The sequence below is a fragment of the Dipodomys spectabilis genome, unplaced genomic scaffold (genome assembly GCF_019054845.1).
Source record: "Dipodomys spectabilis isolate Male_0828 unplaced genomic scaffold, ASM1905484v1 ptg000096l, whole genome shotgun sequence".
Lineage (NCBI taxonomy): Eukaryota > Metazoa > Chordata > Mammalia > Rodentia > Heteromyidae > Dipodomys > Dipodomys spectabilis.
This window is the reverse complement of record NW_024870773.1, coordinates 15822739-15840169: the sequence shown is the minus strand read 5'-3', so window position 1 is coordinate 15840169 and position 17431 is coordinate 15822739. Positions and strand designations below refer to the sequence as shown.

Below are 17431 nucleotides of genomic sequence, written 5' to 3'. Positions count from 1 at the left end.
TTTTGATGGCTCTGGTTCTGCAGAAAACGAAATTTCTTCTGGAATAGGCTGACAACTCCTACAACACTAACCAGGCCAAGGAGGAAGATAAATGAACAGTTTCAAATCTGCAGTGATTGTATGCTCTCTCTACAGAATTCAAGTCCCACAATCAGTGCTGGCACTCTGAGGGGGGAAATGTTAACTTCTGGGCCCCATTCTGAACAACTCTAAGACAAATGGAAATTCATCAGTGGCAGAAGCAATCTCCCCTTGGTAAGCCCACTTGCCTTGTCTTTCTAAATTCTTGGGATGTTGTGGCCATTGCAGGCTGCTCCAATGGCATTCACATCCAAGTTCATCTCAGAAAAGGAGCAGAGTCAGCAAAGCAGGCCCTCAACCCAATCCCCGCCAAGTCCAGCCTCCCAAAGCTCATTTCTGACTTTTTGTTAGTTAATTGGAGATAAGTCTCATGGGCTTTCTTGCCAGGACTGGCGGCTTTGACCTCTACCCTCAGGTATCAGCTTCCTGAGTAGCTAGGATTATGGGCATAAGCCACTGGCACTCAGCCTTTTTTTTCCTTTACTGGGTACTGGACTTGAACTCAGAGCCTGGGCCTCGTCTTTTAGCTCCTTCTCTGAAGGTTGGTGCTCTACCAAAATTGAGCTACAGCTCTTCCAGTTTTTGTTGTTTTTTTTTGTCGGTTGTGGGTCTTGAACTCTGGGCCTGGGCGCTGTCCCTGCGCTCTTCAGCTCAGGGCTAGCACTCTACCGCTTGAGCCACAAGGCCACTTCCAGTTTTCTAGTCTCACATATTTTCTGCCCAGGTTGTCTTTGAACCATGACCCTCAGATCTCAGCCTCCTGAGTAGCTAGGATTACAGGTGTGAGCCACTGGCACCCAGCTTGTTTTTTTTTTTGTCAGTCCTGGGGCTTGAACTCAGGGCTGGGCTCTGTCTCTGAGCCTCTTTGTGCTCAAGGCTAGTGTTATACCATTTGAGGCACAGTGTCACTTCCGCTTTTTCTGTTTATGTGGTACTGAGGAATCAAACCCAGGGCTTCATCATGCTAGGCCAGCACTTTACAACTAAGCCACATTCCCAGCCCCACTTTACAACTAAGCCACATTCCCAGCCCTACTTCCAGGTTTTGTTGGTTAATTGGAGATAAGAGTCTGATGAACTTTCTTGCCCAGGGTGGATATGAACTGTGTTCTCACATCTCAGCCTCTTGAGTAGCTAGGATTACAGCTATGAGTTACAGATACCTAATTTGATTCTGGTGATCTTAATGAGTCCTTGTTGCAATATAGTGAATAATAAACATAAAACAAGTTTTTAAAAAATAAAGTACAGACTTTTCTCCTTATCTGAAACACCACAAAACAGTACCTCGCGTACTTGAGTGAAATTAAAACAAACATGAATTTTAAGGATTTTTTTTTTTTTTGGTCGTGGGGCTTGAACTCAGGGCCTGAGTGCTGTCCCTGAGCTTCTTTGTGCTAAAGGTTAGTGCTCTACCACTTGAGCCACAGTGCCACCTCTGGCTTTTGAATGACTAACTGGAGATAAGAGTCTCACAGGGACTTTTCTGCCCAGGCTGGCTTCAAACCAGGATCCTCAGATCTCAGCCTCCTGAGTAACTAGGATTGTAAGTATGAGCCACCGATATCTGGCGATTTTTTTTCTTCCTAATAATGGATCTTTTAAGCCTAGTGGAAAGTCTTATGTGTGCCTAATGTGTTTAGAGTTCCAATAGTCACATTTCAGCTTTGAATCCCAAAGTCTTCAGGACAATTCTGCAACAGATAATAATGGCTTAGAATGAATTAAAAACGATAAATATACGGTTTTTCTTTTTTTTTTTTTCCCCAAGTTTATTTTGAGTTTTCAATCTTTTTGGATAATCAAGCAGCTCTTTAGGGAGAATGCGCAGAAGAGTCATTCTGGCACTTTCGGATATATAAGATTCAGTTGTCACATTCTGTCCCCTTGCTCAGTCCATCTCTCGTGTTTGGCAAGCAAGACGGGCCCATAGGATTCCAGAGTTAATACGTAACCCTATATACAAACAGCCAGGAAACCCATCATGGTGGCTTTTGGCCAAAGGAATGGAGGAGGGGAGGGCCTCTCTAAAGTGACCTCTAGTCTATCTTAGCTAAACAGAACCCACGTTACACATAATAACTAGAGAGTACACTGCATTGAAATGGGGGCACGCTCAGCACAAATGGCACCTGGCAAGCATGCAGTTCAAAGAAAAGGGGTATCATTGAATAACTTTATAGAAAATTCAGGCAGTTCAATTAAAGGGTGTAAGAAAAACAAGACCAAAAATAACAACAACAACAAAGTGAGGGACTGTCTGTTGTCACTGTAAAAAAGGCACTTGGAGTTAATAGGACCAGAATTGAAAGACTCTTTAAACTGATTAAAAAAAAAAAAAAAAACCAAAAAACAACTCAGTGCGATTTCATTTAAAAAGGCTTGGATTTTTAGAGACGATGCTTCCGAGTTCCTGAAGAGGAGAGCCCGAAGTAAAACCACTGAGAAGTAGAACAGATTCAAATGAGGGAATAAAAATCTTACCACCAAATTGTACTTAAAAAAAAAGACAAAACGAATAAACCAAAAACAACAACCAAAAAAAAAAAAACCTCCAAAAAGCAAAAGCAAATCTCCAAAAGAAATCTAACCAAAGCAAAAAACCAAACAAAAAAAAGAAACAAAAAACAACCCCCCCCCAAAACAACAACAACAACAAAAACAAACCAAAGCAAAAACAAAGCCTACCCAGCAGCAATGCATAGCTTTCCTTTGTGATAATGGCGACCTTGGGGACAGGAATGTCCTGCTCATTTCCCAGTAATAGCTTCATCGTTGCATTATCATGAGAAAATGGATTCAAGCAATGCAAAAAAGAAAGAAAGAAAAGAAAGAGAAAAAGAGAAGAGTTTCATCTGTTCCCAGAATCTGAGGGAGGACTGAGGTGATCCTTGGAGCACAGGAACAGGGTGCTTGGTTTGTCAGCATACCAGGCAGGTCAAGTCCGTGGAAAAGACATTCCCACACTTCTCTCCCAGCCACCACCCAGGAAGGGCAGCATGCATCAGAGATCCTGTCTTCTGCATACTCCTTTGAGTTCCTTTCTACCATCGTCGCCGCAGCGTCAACGTGGTGAATCAACCCATCCATGCTCGCGTCGGTCCGGCTTCCTTCACAAACAGGTACGTGCTTCTGTAAGAAAGGATATTTGGCAATTTTATATTCCACAGCTGGGTGGCTTAGCGAGGGCTCATTTGATGTTAAAGGCCATCAGGGGTCTCTCCTCTCGTTTCTGCCAGGGGCTTTTCTTATCTTCTCCTTGGTCATCGTCATCATCATCCTCTTCGTCGTCATCACGAGCAGATCTTCTGCGTTGAGGGCTGGCTAATGGCTCCTGGGGGCCATCTACAGTTCGTTTGGTTGTCTCCTCCTGCAGGCTGGGCAGCTGCCCCCCACTCCTTCGACTGGAACCTTCCAGTAAACATCGCAGTGTACTGTCCTCTGGGGTGCACACAGTGGTCCCACACTCACTGCCGCTCTGGTCTACGTCATCTAGATACACGAGCTGCGTGTAGGTGTTGCTGTCCTGGGTCCTGGGTTCCTTCTGCTGGTGCTCCTGGACGGGTGGGTGGCCTTGCTGGAGAGACAAAGGGTCACCCCTTCCCTTCCGGGCAGATTTTGGTTCATTCATATCCACACCAGAGTCTAAACTGGCATCGTTACTTCCATTCCTTCCAGCTCTTTGGAGATCAATGTAGGAGTGTCTAACATGAGCATTGGACCTTCCATCCAGGGAGACAAACCACGCCCGGGGGTGTGGAAGTGGCTTTCCACCACCAAGTTCCATCAGAGCCTTTTCAGTCAGGAGCTGCACCTCACTGTTCATCTGAGCCAAAGCTGCATCATTCAAAGATGCTGGGATGGACAGAGACTCCGACATAGCTGTGTTCTGAGGGCTCCACTCTCTCGAGCCGGTCTCCTGCAGGTGTTGCTGAGAGATGGCCTGGGAAGACAAAGGCTGACCCTGCATCTGAGAGGTCGGGTGGGGGAAGAGCCCTGCGTGGGGGTTGGACAGCTCCGCCTGGAGTCTTCCGATCTCCAGCTGCTGGTCTGCAGGGACCACCAGAGGCTGGCTGACATACGAATGGTCCCCTGGAAGTTTCATATAATGAGCAGGGATGACCAACGCAGGCAAGACTTTCCTGTAAACGCTGTCATTGACCTGATCCACGGAACTGCAGCAGATCAACTGGCCTGGCCGTGGGAAAGATGTGGGTCTCTCCAGGTGATCGACTGATCGCGACATCATACATTCAGTAGGTCTGCGGTCCAGCAGCTGTTCTTTTTCAGGGGACGAAGGCGCGGGGTACATAGGTTCCTGAATGGTGAGTTTGCTTCCTGTGGATGCTGAGTTGTCTCGGTCCTGCTTTTCAAATAAAGGCTGGGACAGCATCGCATTGTAACTAGCCCTGTAGTCATCATTGCCTGAAGACTCGTAGCCTTCTCTTTCCAGAGATTTTCTTGCCTTTAAGGGAAAAATCTCCACGGATTTGTGATAATCTTTCCCTAGCGTCCCACTTGGCGTCAGGTTATCAAAGGATGCTTGGCTTTTATCCTCTTCTTTATGGGAGAGCAGTTCCTCTCGTGAGCTAAATTCTTGTGAGGTACTATAGGAGAGTTTTAGCATGGGTGTATGCAGGTCCCCCTCTCCATTTGGGGACATCATTTCTAAATCGGCCCCACCCAGCAGCTCCTTTGTCCCTGGGGCCTCTGGGCGGCCATGACTGGAGACAGACAGTGGACCGGGAAACTCTGATGCCCGTCGAGAAAACAGTAAGTTGATGTGGGACATGGATGTTGACTGGTCCCTCTTAGAACTCTCAAGGGTTGCAGGAAGTTGTAGTTTTCTATGATGCTGACGGGGTTTCAAGCACTTCCTCCTGCGACCAACCAAAGACAGGATTCCAACTGAGATTAGGGATGCTCATGATGGCCAAGTATCATGTTTCAGATAAAAATCCTAATTCCCAACCTCCACAAGGCCAAACAAAATACAGCAGATCAGCAGCCTCTTCAGTCAATATACCCAACTTTAAACTATTATCACATAATCTGGTAATTGCATCATTAGGCTTTTTTTTTTTTAAAAAAAAAAAAGGATATTGGAGATAGAACTTAGAGCCTCATGCTTTCTAGGCAGGGGCTCTTATTATTTGATCTATACTTCCAGCTTGACTTTTTGCTGATTATTTTTTTAAAATTATTATTATTATTTTTTTGTCGGTTGTGGGGCCAGAATTCTGGGGCTGGCCGCTGTCCCCTAGCTCTTCAGCTCAAGGCTAGTACTCTACCACTTGAGCCACAGCGCCACTTCCAGCTTTTTCCTGCTTATGTGGTGCTAAGGAATTGAACCCAGAGCCTCATGCATGCAAGGCAAGCACTCTACCACTGAGCCAACTTCCCAGCTCTTTGCTGATTATTTTGGAGATAGAGGCTCATGGACTTTTCTGCCTAGGCTGGCTTCAAGCCATAATTCTCTAGATCTCAGCCATCTTATATAGCTAGGATTATAGATGTGAGACAATGGCACTCAACAATAATAAATTTTCTTACAAACTGAACAGGCAGGGCATCAAATGGAGAATCATTCTGCTTAGATCTCTCTCTCTCTCTCTCTGTCGGTCATGGGGTGTGAACTCAGGGCTTAGGTGCTGTCCCTGAGCTTTTTCAGTTAAGGCTAGTGCTCTTCCACTTGAGAACCATAGCTTCACTTCCAGTTTGCCCGTGTTTAAATGGAGATAAGAGTCTCATGGGGACTTTTCTGCCGAGGCTGGCTTCAAACCCTAATCCTCAGATTTCAGCCTCCTGAGTAGCTAGGCTAACAGGCCTGAGCCACAACCAGTTTTGAGGGATATTCTGAGTCTTATGACAATTGCCCAACTGTTACCACTCCCATTCTAGGCCTGCTATGTATAAGAATGCCTGTGTATCCTACTGATTTATCTGGATCACATATTTGAGTTCTTAGATACCCTTTCATGAGAAGAAAACACAACTCAATTTAAGGAGTAAAAAAACAAACCAAACCAAACAAACCATGTCCCTACCAATGCTTCTGAACTTAAACTGAGTAAGAAATCCCAAATTAAAAAAAGATATTTCAGTGGGTGCTGGTGGCTCATGCCTATAATCCTAGCTACTCAGGAGGTTGAGATCTGAGGATTGCTGTTCAGAGCCAGCTCAGGCAGAAAAATCTATCTTATCTCCAGTTAAGCACCAAAACAGTTGGAAATGGTAGAGAGCTAGCCTGGAGCAAAAAAATTTTGGGGACAGTGCCCAGGGCTTGTGTTTAAACCCTAGGACACACACACACACACACACACACACACACACTAATGCTGTCAGCTGCCAGTGGTGGTATATGTCTATAACCCTAGCTACTCAGAAGGCTGACCTTTGAGGATCACAGTTCAAGGCCAGCCTGGGCAGGAAAGTTCATGAAACTCTTATTTACAATTAACCACAACAAAGCTGGAAGTGAGATGTGGCTCAAGTGGTAAAGCACTAGCCTTGAGCAAAGAAGTGCAAGGATAGTACTTAGACCCTGAGTTCAAGCCCCAGGATGGGCACATGTGAGCGCACGTGTGCGCACGCACACATACACATGCACACACACATGCGCGCACGCGCGCGCACACACACACACGATATTGCCAAAATAGTAACACTTTACCTGCAATAGTATAAAAGGAGACACAGCAAAACCAACAGAATGAAAGCCATTCCTCCTAGAATGGCCAAAAGAAACACCGTGTGGTATGTGGTAATGTCTTGCGTGGTGACAGGCCCTACGAAATCAGAAAACAGCATTGTAGAATTCTGAACCTCTTTAAATAAAAACTGGAAGATCAGCTGAGAAGGTCATGCTTAGTCTTACTCTTCCTGACTCAGCCAGATGAGAGTACATACCCCTTAGGCAATGAGCTTAATGGTACTGTTTTCATTCCATGATGAACATGTTATCCTCCCATGATATCACAAAAGCCTCAATGGCCTATAACACTGAATACCTAAATATCAAACACTGTTGTACTCACCTGGTAGGATGCTCAGCGTTGTAAATGCATAATCTTTTTATTTATTTATATTTATTTATTTTGCCAGTCCTAGGGCTTGAACTCAGGGCCCCACCACTGTCCCTGAGTTTGTTTTTGCTCAAGGCTAGTGCTCTGCCACTTGAGCCACAGCATCACCTCCGCCTTTTTCTGTTTATGTGGTACTGAGGAATGGAACCCAGGGTTTCATACATGCTAGGCAAGTACTCTACCACTAAGCCACATTCCACCCCATGCATCTAATCTAATTCATGGACTCTTACAATCAGGAGATGGTCTGAGTATGTGAGGACTTTATATACAGGAAAAAAAATCATAAGATTTTTGGTATAGATTTAAAAAAAAGACGACTTAGCTAGGACCAGCCTCCATCCTTTCAGTGACTTTGGGAGTCTAAGTGTTAAGTCCAGTAATAATCCCATTGCTAAAATAGTTGCAACTTTTATTGAACAACTGTCTTCATGGTTCATTTGCAAGAGGCACCCCTTGATGGTAACACTTGTGGACTTTACTCCATCACTCACTTTGATCATCAGGTTTGGATGTTCTTGACTTTCAGATGTGGATAAAAGAAAAATCAAAGGTATATCCCTTACCACATAAAGTTTTGACACCAAGAAAGAGATTTCCCCAGGGCAGGCAGTGCTGGACTAATAACAGGAATCATCCCTGGAAATAATTTTCCTATGATACTGATTTTGAAAAAAAAAAAAAAACCCCACCAAAAAACAATTCTGGAATACTAAGATAATACAGATTGAAAAAAAAACCCCAAATCAACCATAGACATTTAGTAATGTTCCTAAGAACTAGGTATGAATTCACATTTCCCAAGTCGAGATTACTCTTTTTCGACACAAAAGCAATTGGTCTATGTTTAAGCCTTTGATCAATGACAAACTGGGCATTTTGTACCAGGAACCCTGCTCTCCTCCCCACAGGTTCTCTTACACCAAACCACAGCTGTTTCTGGAATTAGAGAGGAGGTCTCAGCCGCCCCTGAGGGCTCTTGATTAAGAATTCCCTATGGCAGCTGGCTTGAGCAAAACAGGAATAGAAGACAGGACTATTCTCTATGCATTATTCTTATCCTAGATGGAAAAGTTCCAACCAGAACTCCCCACCCCCACAAAATACTCCTCCCCTCACCCCATCATTAGGTTTCCAGATTTAACCGTTTTTGAACAGAAGGTGATCTCTCTACTGAAACCATTTCCCAAAGCATGCTTAACCAGAATCCTGGAAGCAATCAATCCCCATCATCACCAGTGTTAGCTCTGTTACCTGGGATGGGAGGAGACATGGCTGCTACCCAGTATCCCAGCTGGGGGGCAATGTACGTCCACGTCAGCTGGGTGCCTTCTTGGTGCACCAGGCCTAGGCCGCTCTTCAGCCACGTTCCTGTGGGATTCAGAAAAGAACTTCAGCTGTATGCATATTAAACTCCAGCTTAAAGCTTAAGTCACCTCAGATGTCAAATTTATAGCTCATGTTGATAAGCCCGGATAATCAAATTATCATCTAGGGATCGATCGCAAACAATCAAAATGCTCTGCAATTTCCTTTAAGGAAAAAAAGGGAATGGCGTTAAGAATTTCTTAGTGCCCGGAGCTGGTGACTCATGTCTGTAATTCTAGCTGCTCATGAGGCTGAGATCTGAGGATCAAAGTTTGAAGTCAGCCTGGGCAGAAAAGTCTGTGAGACTCCATCTTCAATTAACCATGAAAAGGCTGGAAGTAGGTGTATGACTCAAGTGGTAGAGCACCAGTCTTTTTTTTTTTTTTGGTCAGTCCTAGGGCTTGAACTCTGGGCCTGGGCTCTGTCCTTGAGCTCTTCAGCTCAAGGCGAGCACTCTACCACTTGAACTTACAGTGCCACTTTCTGTTTTCTCGTGGTTTATTGGAGATAAGAGTTTCACAGACTGGCTTTAAACCTGATCCTCAGAGCTCAGCCTCCTGAGTAGCTAGAATTACAGGTGTGAGCCACCAGCACCCAGCTTAGAGCATGTCTTGAGTAGCGAAAGCTGAGAGAAGTACAGGGCTCTGAATTCAAGCCCCAGTATTGGCACACATACACACAAAAGATTTCTTTGCTTTCCCAACCAAATTAGTTTCAGTCACTTTATCAAACAACAGATAATTTTTCAGCAGAAGTTTTCAGAGTTTAGAAGATGGGAGTACCATTAGGCCTGGTGGAAGTGAAGAGGTGAAGAACCCTGAGTGTTTATAATTTGTGTGTGTGTGTGTGTGTGTGTGTGTGTGTGTGTGTGTGTACTGGAGCCTTATGATCTCACTTGACTTTTTCCCTCAAGACTGGTACTCTAATTCTTGAGCCACATCTTCATTTCTAGCTTTCTGCTGGTTCATTGGAGATAAGAGTTTCTGGACTATTCCATTCAAGCTGGCTTTGAACCAAGATCCTGAGATCTCAGCCTTCTGAGTAGCTACAATGACAGGTGTGAGACATCATCACCCTGCTGTTTATAATCTTTATTTCAAGCTCTCTACCACTTGAGCCACAGCACTACTTCCAGTTTTTTGGTGGTTAATTGGAGATAAGAGTCTCATGGACTTTCCTGCTCAGGTCGGCTTTCAACTGTGGTCCTAGGATCTCAGCCTCCTGAGTAGCTAGGATTATGAGCCATTGGCACTGAGCCAGTATGCAAATGAGCCAATTTCTTACCTTAATCACAGACTATGTCACTACTGCTTAAGAAAGTTCTGTTGTTTGGTTTTGATGCTGGAGTTAGAACCCAGTGCCTCATGTATGCTAGGAAAGCACTTCACTATTCAGCTGCACCTCTAACTTCGTCCTTTTTTTAAAAAAAAATTCTATCTATCTATCTACCTACTATATTCCATCTTTGCAAATTCTGACCCAGGAAGCCTGGCTTAGAAGATTCTTTTTTTTTTTTGGGTCTGGTCGTGGAGCCTGAACTCTGGGCCTGGGCGCTGTCCTTCAGCTCTTCAGCTCAAGGCTAGTGCTCTACCACTTGAGCTACAGCGCCACTTCCGGTTTTCTGAGTGGTTTATTGGAGATAAGAGTTTCACGGACTTTCCTGCCTGGGCTGGCTTTGAACCGTGATCCTCAGATCTCAGCTTCCTGAGTAGCTAGGATTACAGGCGTGAGCCACCGGTGCCCGGCTTTTTTTTTTTTTTTTTTAAATCTTTCACTGTAAAGGTGATATACACAGGGGTTACAGTTACATTAGTCAGGTACTGAGTATATTTCTTTTTGAACAATGTCACCCCCTCCCTCATTTCCTCCCAGTTTTTTTCCTCCTAACTCCTCTCCCACATTGTATATTCTTTAAAAAAAAACCTTTTACTTGGTTCTAATGTTAGGAAACATTGCATAAGTGAAAGTATGTGCTTCATCTTCAGTTACTACTTTAACTATCATTTAACATGAACAAACACCTGCCACATATTACCTGTCATTGCACAACAATCCTACAGAGCAGGCCTTGGTTTCTCCTTTTAGATGAAGATATGGAAGATTGGTGATCACAACATCTAAAGTCCTTTTTTTTTAATTTTTTTTTTTTTTTTTTTGAGTCCGGGCGTGGGGCCTGAACTCTGGGCCTGGGCGCTGTCCCTCAGCTCTTCAGCTCAAGGCTAGCGCTCTACCACTTGAGCCACAGCACCACTTCCGGCTTTTTGCTTATGTGGTGCTGAGGAATCGAACCCAGGGCCTTGAGCATGCAAGGCAAGCACTCTACCACTGAGCCACCTTCCCAGCCCACATCTAAAGTCCTTATGGAACTAGAAAGCCCAAGGGAGCTGGCCCTAAGTCTGACTGATCTCAAGGCTGGGGTTATTTCTTCTACTGTGTTATGCAGTGTTCCCACAAACCTTCCCAGGGTCTGATGACTTTGCAAAGCTTGTGGGAGAGGATTCACTGACAGAGATGAATTTGAACAAGGTTGCTGAGCTGTTTCCTAGCCCCAAATGGAGGGGCTTGGTTCACCTGGCTCACTCACAAGAGGCAGATCATCTGAGGCTGGTGATGGTAGGTGTAGGCAGAGGCCAAGGTGAGGCAGGCTAAACCCTCCCAAGGTTTGTGTACATCCACCCTGAACCACCTGCATGGAGATGTGCTGCCCATCCAAGAGGCCTGGCACAGCCCACGTTGCTCTCACAATCATCAGCCATCAAAACAACCATGTGCGGGACTCTGAGATACCAGAAACATCTATGGGCTACGTGCACCAAATATTTTACTCCTTGGTCTCTAGATCCCAGGTGCATACATTTCAGATGTTTTCTGCAATGGTGGATATTTTTTTTTCCCCTGAAGAAAGAAACAATACTTGGGCTGCTTCTAGGCACTAACGGTTGCCATAGCAACATTCAAATTGCTATGGCAGTGGGTGGAAAGGTGCTCTGGTAATGCTGCCTAGGATCGCACAATGCTCTCTTCTGCTTGGAAAGGAGCAAGCAACACAAAGGGGGGAGAAGAGGCCAGTCCCCAAGAGCTTCGTGGTTCTGTAGCTTTCCCAGGAAATAGGCTTGATCATGGCTCCAGATGATTTTGGTTCAAGTTAGAAAATAGAGACAGAAGTCAGCAGCCACATTAAAAATGGTTCTTTGCTGGATGCCAGTGACTCATGCCTGCAATCCTAGCTATTCAGGAAGATGAGATCTGAGGGATCATGGTTCAAAGCCAGACTGGGCAGGAAAGTCCTTGAGACTCTTATCTCCAATAAATCACCAGTAAACCAGAAGTGGAGCTGTGGCTCAAAGCGATAGAATGCTAGCCTTGAGCAAACAGCTCAGAGACAGTGCCCAGGCCCTGAGTTCAAGCCCTACGACCAGCCAAAAAGGGGGTAGGGGTTGTTAGCTAAGAAAGTTTACCAAGTAGAGAATGGATTGCTTTCCATTGCTTCCTTTTCTCCTATCCAGTTTTCCTTCTCCCCTGCCCTCCTCTTCCTCCTCTCATACACTTAACATACTTTACCCACTGCTACTGGTGCTTCCAATAGCTCCATCCATTACAGGCAGTGTCCATGGACCAGCCAAGAAGCAGCCAGGCATTCATTGGTTTGCAGTTTTCCCCAGATTAGGTGCTTGACTTGCCTTTCAAATGGGACAGATAATAAACAGCACCCAGAGGATGCTGAGTACCACTTCCTGCTCATTCCTGAGCAAACCACCAACTCCATCCCGGGGTTGATCTTGCCTTATACAGCACAAGGGCACCCACTGACACAGACTTCAAACTTCCTCAGGCTACACTTGGAAAAGCTGAGTGACTGGAAAGCGCCCCATGTACCATCCGGTGACAGGGCCCCAGGTCCAGCCTGGATGACCCACAGTTCCATGCTGATAGAAGCCAGAAAAGCCAACAACTAAGAAGATACAACTGTTAGCCAGTGTCGGTGGCTCAGGCCTGTAATCCTAGCTACTCAGGAGGCTGAGATCTGAGGATGGAGGTTCAAAGCCAGGCCAGGCAGGAAAGTCTGTGAGACTCTTATCTCCAATAAACCACCAGAAAACTGGAAGTGGCGCTGTGGCTCAAGTGGTAGAGCGCTCATCTTGAACTGAGGGACAGCGCCTATGCCCAGAGTTCAAGCCCCACAACAACAACAAAAAAGATACAACTGTAGGGGTAGGGGGGAGAAATTGTGACACTTGGGGTGACAGTGGGATGAATTCAGCTTTGTGTGTATATGTGTGTTTGCTGGTACTGGGCTTGAGCCTAGGACCTCTCATGCTCTTGCTCATCTTATTTGTTCAAGGTGGATGTGCTACCATTTGAGAGTCACCCCCCAACCTAGATAACAGTCTCTCAGATTTATCTTCCCAGGTTGTCTTTGAACCATGATCCTCAGATCTTAGCTGTCTGATTATCTAGGACTACAGGTATGAGTCACCCGTGTCCAGCTGAATTCACCTTTGATAGACAAGCCGAGGATGTCTGCAGGGACCCAGGAGAAAGAGGAAGAGAACATCGTGAGACAGGGGCCCCCAGGCATGGCAACAATGGGGCAGGAAAGAGGCCCACGTGAATGGAAGGGAAAAGCTGGGCCCAGATTGGGAAGAATTTGCATCCACATGACAAACACCATTAGCAATAGAGACCACTGGAGCCCTGCCGCTGAAGGCAGTGCCTGCTGATCTTCCCACCACCTGCCTCTTCGCCCTCTTTGTGTTGCTTTTTTGTCTTCTTGACTCAGATATATCCAGGGAAGCTGGGCGCTGGTGGCTCACGCCTGGAATCCTAGCTGCTCAGGAGGCTGAGATCTGAGGATCATGGTTCAAAGCCAGCCAAGACAGGAAAGTCTATGAGGCTCTTATCTCCAACTAGGGGCTCAAGTGGTAGAGTGTCAACCTTGTAAAATTAAAAAAAATCAAAGGGACAGGTCCTGAGTTCAAGCCCTAGTACCTATATAAACAAACCAACAACCCCCGACTCCCACCATCAGAAAACCATCATTGACTGGCTTCATGTGGTCAGCAGGGGAGGGGTTCATGCAGAAGTGTGACTAAAAGGGGCTGCTGTCTTCCCATGCAGAAGGGAACAAAGCCAGCAGACGAAGCGTCATTTATTTTGGCATGAGCTTGCTGTAAAATGCATACATAGCCAGGGACTAAAATGTGACACCGTTTTTGGGATTTGACGTTCATGCTGTTACTGGCAAAAGCATTTTCCAAGCTTTCTGTGTTTGGTGGGAGGGAATCTCAGGATTAATGACTTGTGTGCTGGAAACGTATGGTGCTTATTACCGGAGTCCTGATGCTGCTGTGGGTGAGGATGGTTCCCATCTGGGCAGGGGGCACACACCGGAAGAGATTATGGTACTCCAGCCCAGAACAAGGCAGGGCTCCTGACAGGTGAGACCGGGGGCAGAGCAAACAAAACTCGCCAAGTCTTTCTGCTGAGTGAAGTAGCCAGATGGTGGTGCTAAGATCAGAGCACACACTGAGGGTCCTTAGCATGTACATACACATGGGGTACATGGGACGCTGTTCATACAGAACAAAGCCTGGATCAGATTGTTCCTACTTTACAAAGGAAAGTTTCAGCTTTGGGCCTGGTGTTGGTGGCTCATGTCTAGACTCTCAGCTACCCGGAGGCTGAGGTTTAAGAAACAACCCAGGCAGAAAAATTGGACTTTTTTAAAAAAATGCTAGTTCTGGGGTTTGAACTCAGGGCCTGGGTGCTGTCCCTTAGCTTTTTTGCTCAAGGCTAGTGCTCTACTACTGGAGCCACAGTGCCAGTTCTGGCTTTTTGGTCATTAGTCGGAATCTCATGACCTTACTGCCCCACTGGCTTTGAATTGAGATCCTCAGGTCTCAGCCTTCTGAGTAGCTAGGATTACAGACATGAACCACTGGTACCTAGCATCAGAGAGACTTTTTTTTGTTGATTGTGAGACTTGAACTCAGGGCCTGGGTGGTACCCCTGAGCCTCTTTGTTTGCAAGGCTAGTGCTCTACCACTTGAGCCACAGCGCCATTTCTGGTTTTTGAGTGGTTAACTGGAGATAAGAATCTTACAGGGACTTTTCTGCCTAGGCTGGCTTCGAACCTCGATCCTCAGATCTCAGCCTCCTGAACAGCTAGAATTATAGGCATGAGCCACTGGTGCCTGGCAGGAGAGATTTTTTTTTTTAAATCTCCAAATAACCAGCAAAACCCCAGAAGTGTGTGTATGGGGGTGTTGCTCAAGGAGTAGAGTACCAGCCTAGAGGGAAAAAGTTCCAGCTTTGTTCCTATGGCTGGTCCATCCCATTTGGATGCCCTTGGACCAGTACCTCTGCCCAAGGAGCTGTCTTGACAAAACATGTCACCTTTGTGGTTCAGACACACAGCAGATCCTGCTGCCACACAAGCATCTTGCCAGTGCTGCCACCTCAGGCCACTTCCTCTGGGCTCCCTTCTCTGCATCCTGTAGGGCCTACTCCTTTCCATCACCAGGTGATGGTACCTGGTGAAGGGAGGTAGGACCCGTGTCGGGCTTCATTCTGCAGCAGCATCCATTGGGCTGCCGAATGGTGTCTCAGGAGTGGGGTGGTGGCATGTGCCTCTGTGTGCTGGCCAGGCCTCGGGGCATGGCTGTGTGAGTCCTGGGGGTCTTGTATGTGTGGGAAGGTTATATACGATGACCCTACGGGTAGCACCAGTGAATGAAATTCTGCATGATGAAAATTCCTAGACCATTAGGTCTCAAATCATTTTGAAAGGCATTTAACAATCTCTGATGGAATCTCAAGCAGGGATAAATGTAGAAAATAGACAGCAGGTAAACTTCTCTGCATAAAGGTGAAGAGAAGCCCTTCTGCTATGCAACCCTCGGGATACCTTTACTTATAGCCTGAAAGGTTCTCTTCTCCATCTGCCGAAATGTGAAAAGACAGGTGGATGAAAATTCTAGGAACAGTGAATTTACCTACAAAAAATTTTGATCTAGACACTCAAGTTTTCTTGAAAACTCAGTCACAATTATGATCCGACACAATGCTAGGTTTCTAATGTATCAATGCACTTGGGGATAGAGAACTGTATTGTGGAGCTGCTTGTGATGGTGATGAATGTCTTTATCCCTCCTCCCTTGGTCTTCCTCCCCTCTTCCTCTTCTTTGTGTTGGTACAGGGCTTTAAACTCAGGGCCTTGTGCTTTTACTCAGCTTTTTCATTCATGACTAGTGATCTACCACTTGAGTCATGACTCCAACCAGCTTTGTTTTTTGCTGGTTAATTGGAGATGGAACCCAAACATTTTTCTATCCAGGCTGGTTTTGAATCTTAGTCCTCGGAATTTCAGCCTCCTTAGTAGCTGAAATTCCAGGTGTGAGCTAATGGTTCTTTGCTTTCCTTCCGTTCTTGTAGCTTGCCACCCCCCACCTTCCTCATTCCCCCCGCCCCCCAACCTTAATTTGCCATATGGGTAGCTCAGCCTGCTCAGATCACACGCTTTACCCAAATGGTTTGGAAGTGTTTACATGTGGTGTTAGGGATAGAACAGAACCAACTATTGACACTTTGAGTTCAGGTTTGTTATTCTCTGAATTCCCTTCTTGAGTTAAACCGTACACTATGGAAAGAAAGACTCAGACATACCTTCTAGAGTAAATAATAAGTTGAAATGTTGCCATCATCTTTCCTTCTCTTTTTTTTTTTGTCGGTTGTGGGGTTTGAACTCAGGTCCTACGTGCTGTCCCTGAGCTCTCTTGCTCAAGGCTAGTGCTCTACCACTTTAAGCCACAGGGCCATTTCCAACCCTCATCTTTTGGCAATAGGTTACTTGTATATTCAGCAGGCCAGGCTCTAAGGCACTGTGAGCCCTCTACATTTATAATAATTATTATATGTCACAGCTGACAGGCAAGAAAGAATATCTATAAGAATTAGCCTGTAAGATCTATATTTAAAATCCAGGCCAAATAGCACCAGGTCCTGGAGGCTTCTAGGCTTGTGGGAAAAACTGGCAGAAGGGTACAAATTGGCCACACATAATACACAAACTCCATAAGTAGTAATTAAGCATTGACCTTAGAAAAAGAGGGCTGATCTTTGGGGAGGAACATGAGGATCTGTAAACAATATCACAAAAGCAGGCTAACAGCTACTGTTAAGCTGGCTGAAAATGGTTTGGACCTGGACACTGGTAGTCCATGCCTATAATCCTAGCTACTCAGGAGGCTAAAAGCTAAGGATTTCAGTTCAAAGCCCGACTGGGCAGGAAGTCTGTAAGAATCTTTTTTTTTTCCTTTTCTTTTCTCCTCTCTCCCTTCCCCCCCTTTCCTACTCCCCTTTGTTTCTTCCTGTCATAGGGCTTGAACCCAGGGCCTAGGCTCTGTTCCAAAGCTCTTTTGCTCAAGGCTAGCACTCTACCACTTTGAGCCACATGGTTACTTCCCGTTTTCTGGGGGTTATCTGGAGACAAGGGTGTCACTCACTGGTTTTCCTTCCTGGACTGGCTTTGAACCGAGATCCTCAGATCTCAGCCTCCTGAATAGCTAGGATTATAGGTGTGAACCATCAGGACCTGGTTTAGAGAATCTTAATCTCCAGTTAGCCACCAAAAAGCCAGAGTGGAGCTGTGGCTCAAGTGGTAGTGTGCTAGCCTTGAGCAAAAAAGCTCAGATCTTAGAACCAGCATGAAAAAGGAAAAAAAAATGGCTTTGGTTAAATTGATGCATAAGAAATTCTAGTTTTATATACAATGATACTTTAGCAAAACCAATCTTTAGGAATACGGTTTTAAAACAAAACTGTGCCAAACAACAGCTGTAACAGAGTGAACTAATGGGATGGTAGAATTTTTCTGAAAATTCTCATTTTGGAGATGC

At 45.6% G+C, this 17431-nt stretch overlaps 1 protein-coding gene across 1 annotated transcript in view; it reads right to left on the bottom strand.

Moving 5' to 3' along the window:
- Nucleotides 1-2693: 2693 nt before the first annotated feature.
- Nucleotides 2694-17431, bottom strand: part of Fam171a1 (family with sequence similarity 171 member A1) — a 99415-nt gene continuing 84677 nt past the window's right edge. The window contains exons 6-8 of the mRNA XM_042686073.1: nucleotides 8421-8537; nucleotides 6755-6869; nucleotides 2694-4961 (exon numbers count right to left, since the gene is read on the bottom strand). Of these exons, the coding sequence (XP_042542007.1) occupies nucleotides 3272-4961; nucleotides 6755-6869; nucleotides 8421-8537 (1922 nt within the window). The 3' untranslated portion in view covers nucleotides 2694-3271. The remainder of the gene's footprint in view (nucleotides 4962-6754; nucleotides 6870-8420; nucleotides 8538-17431) is intronic.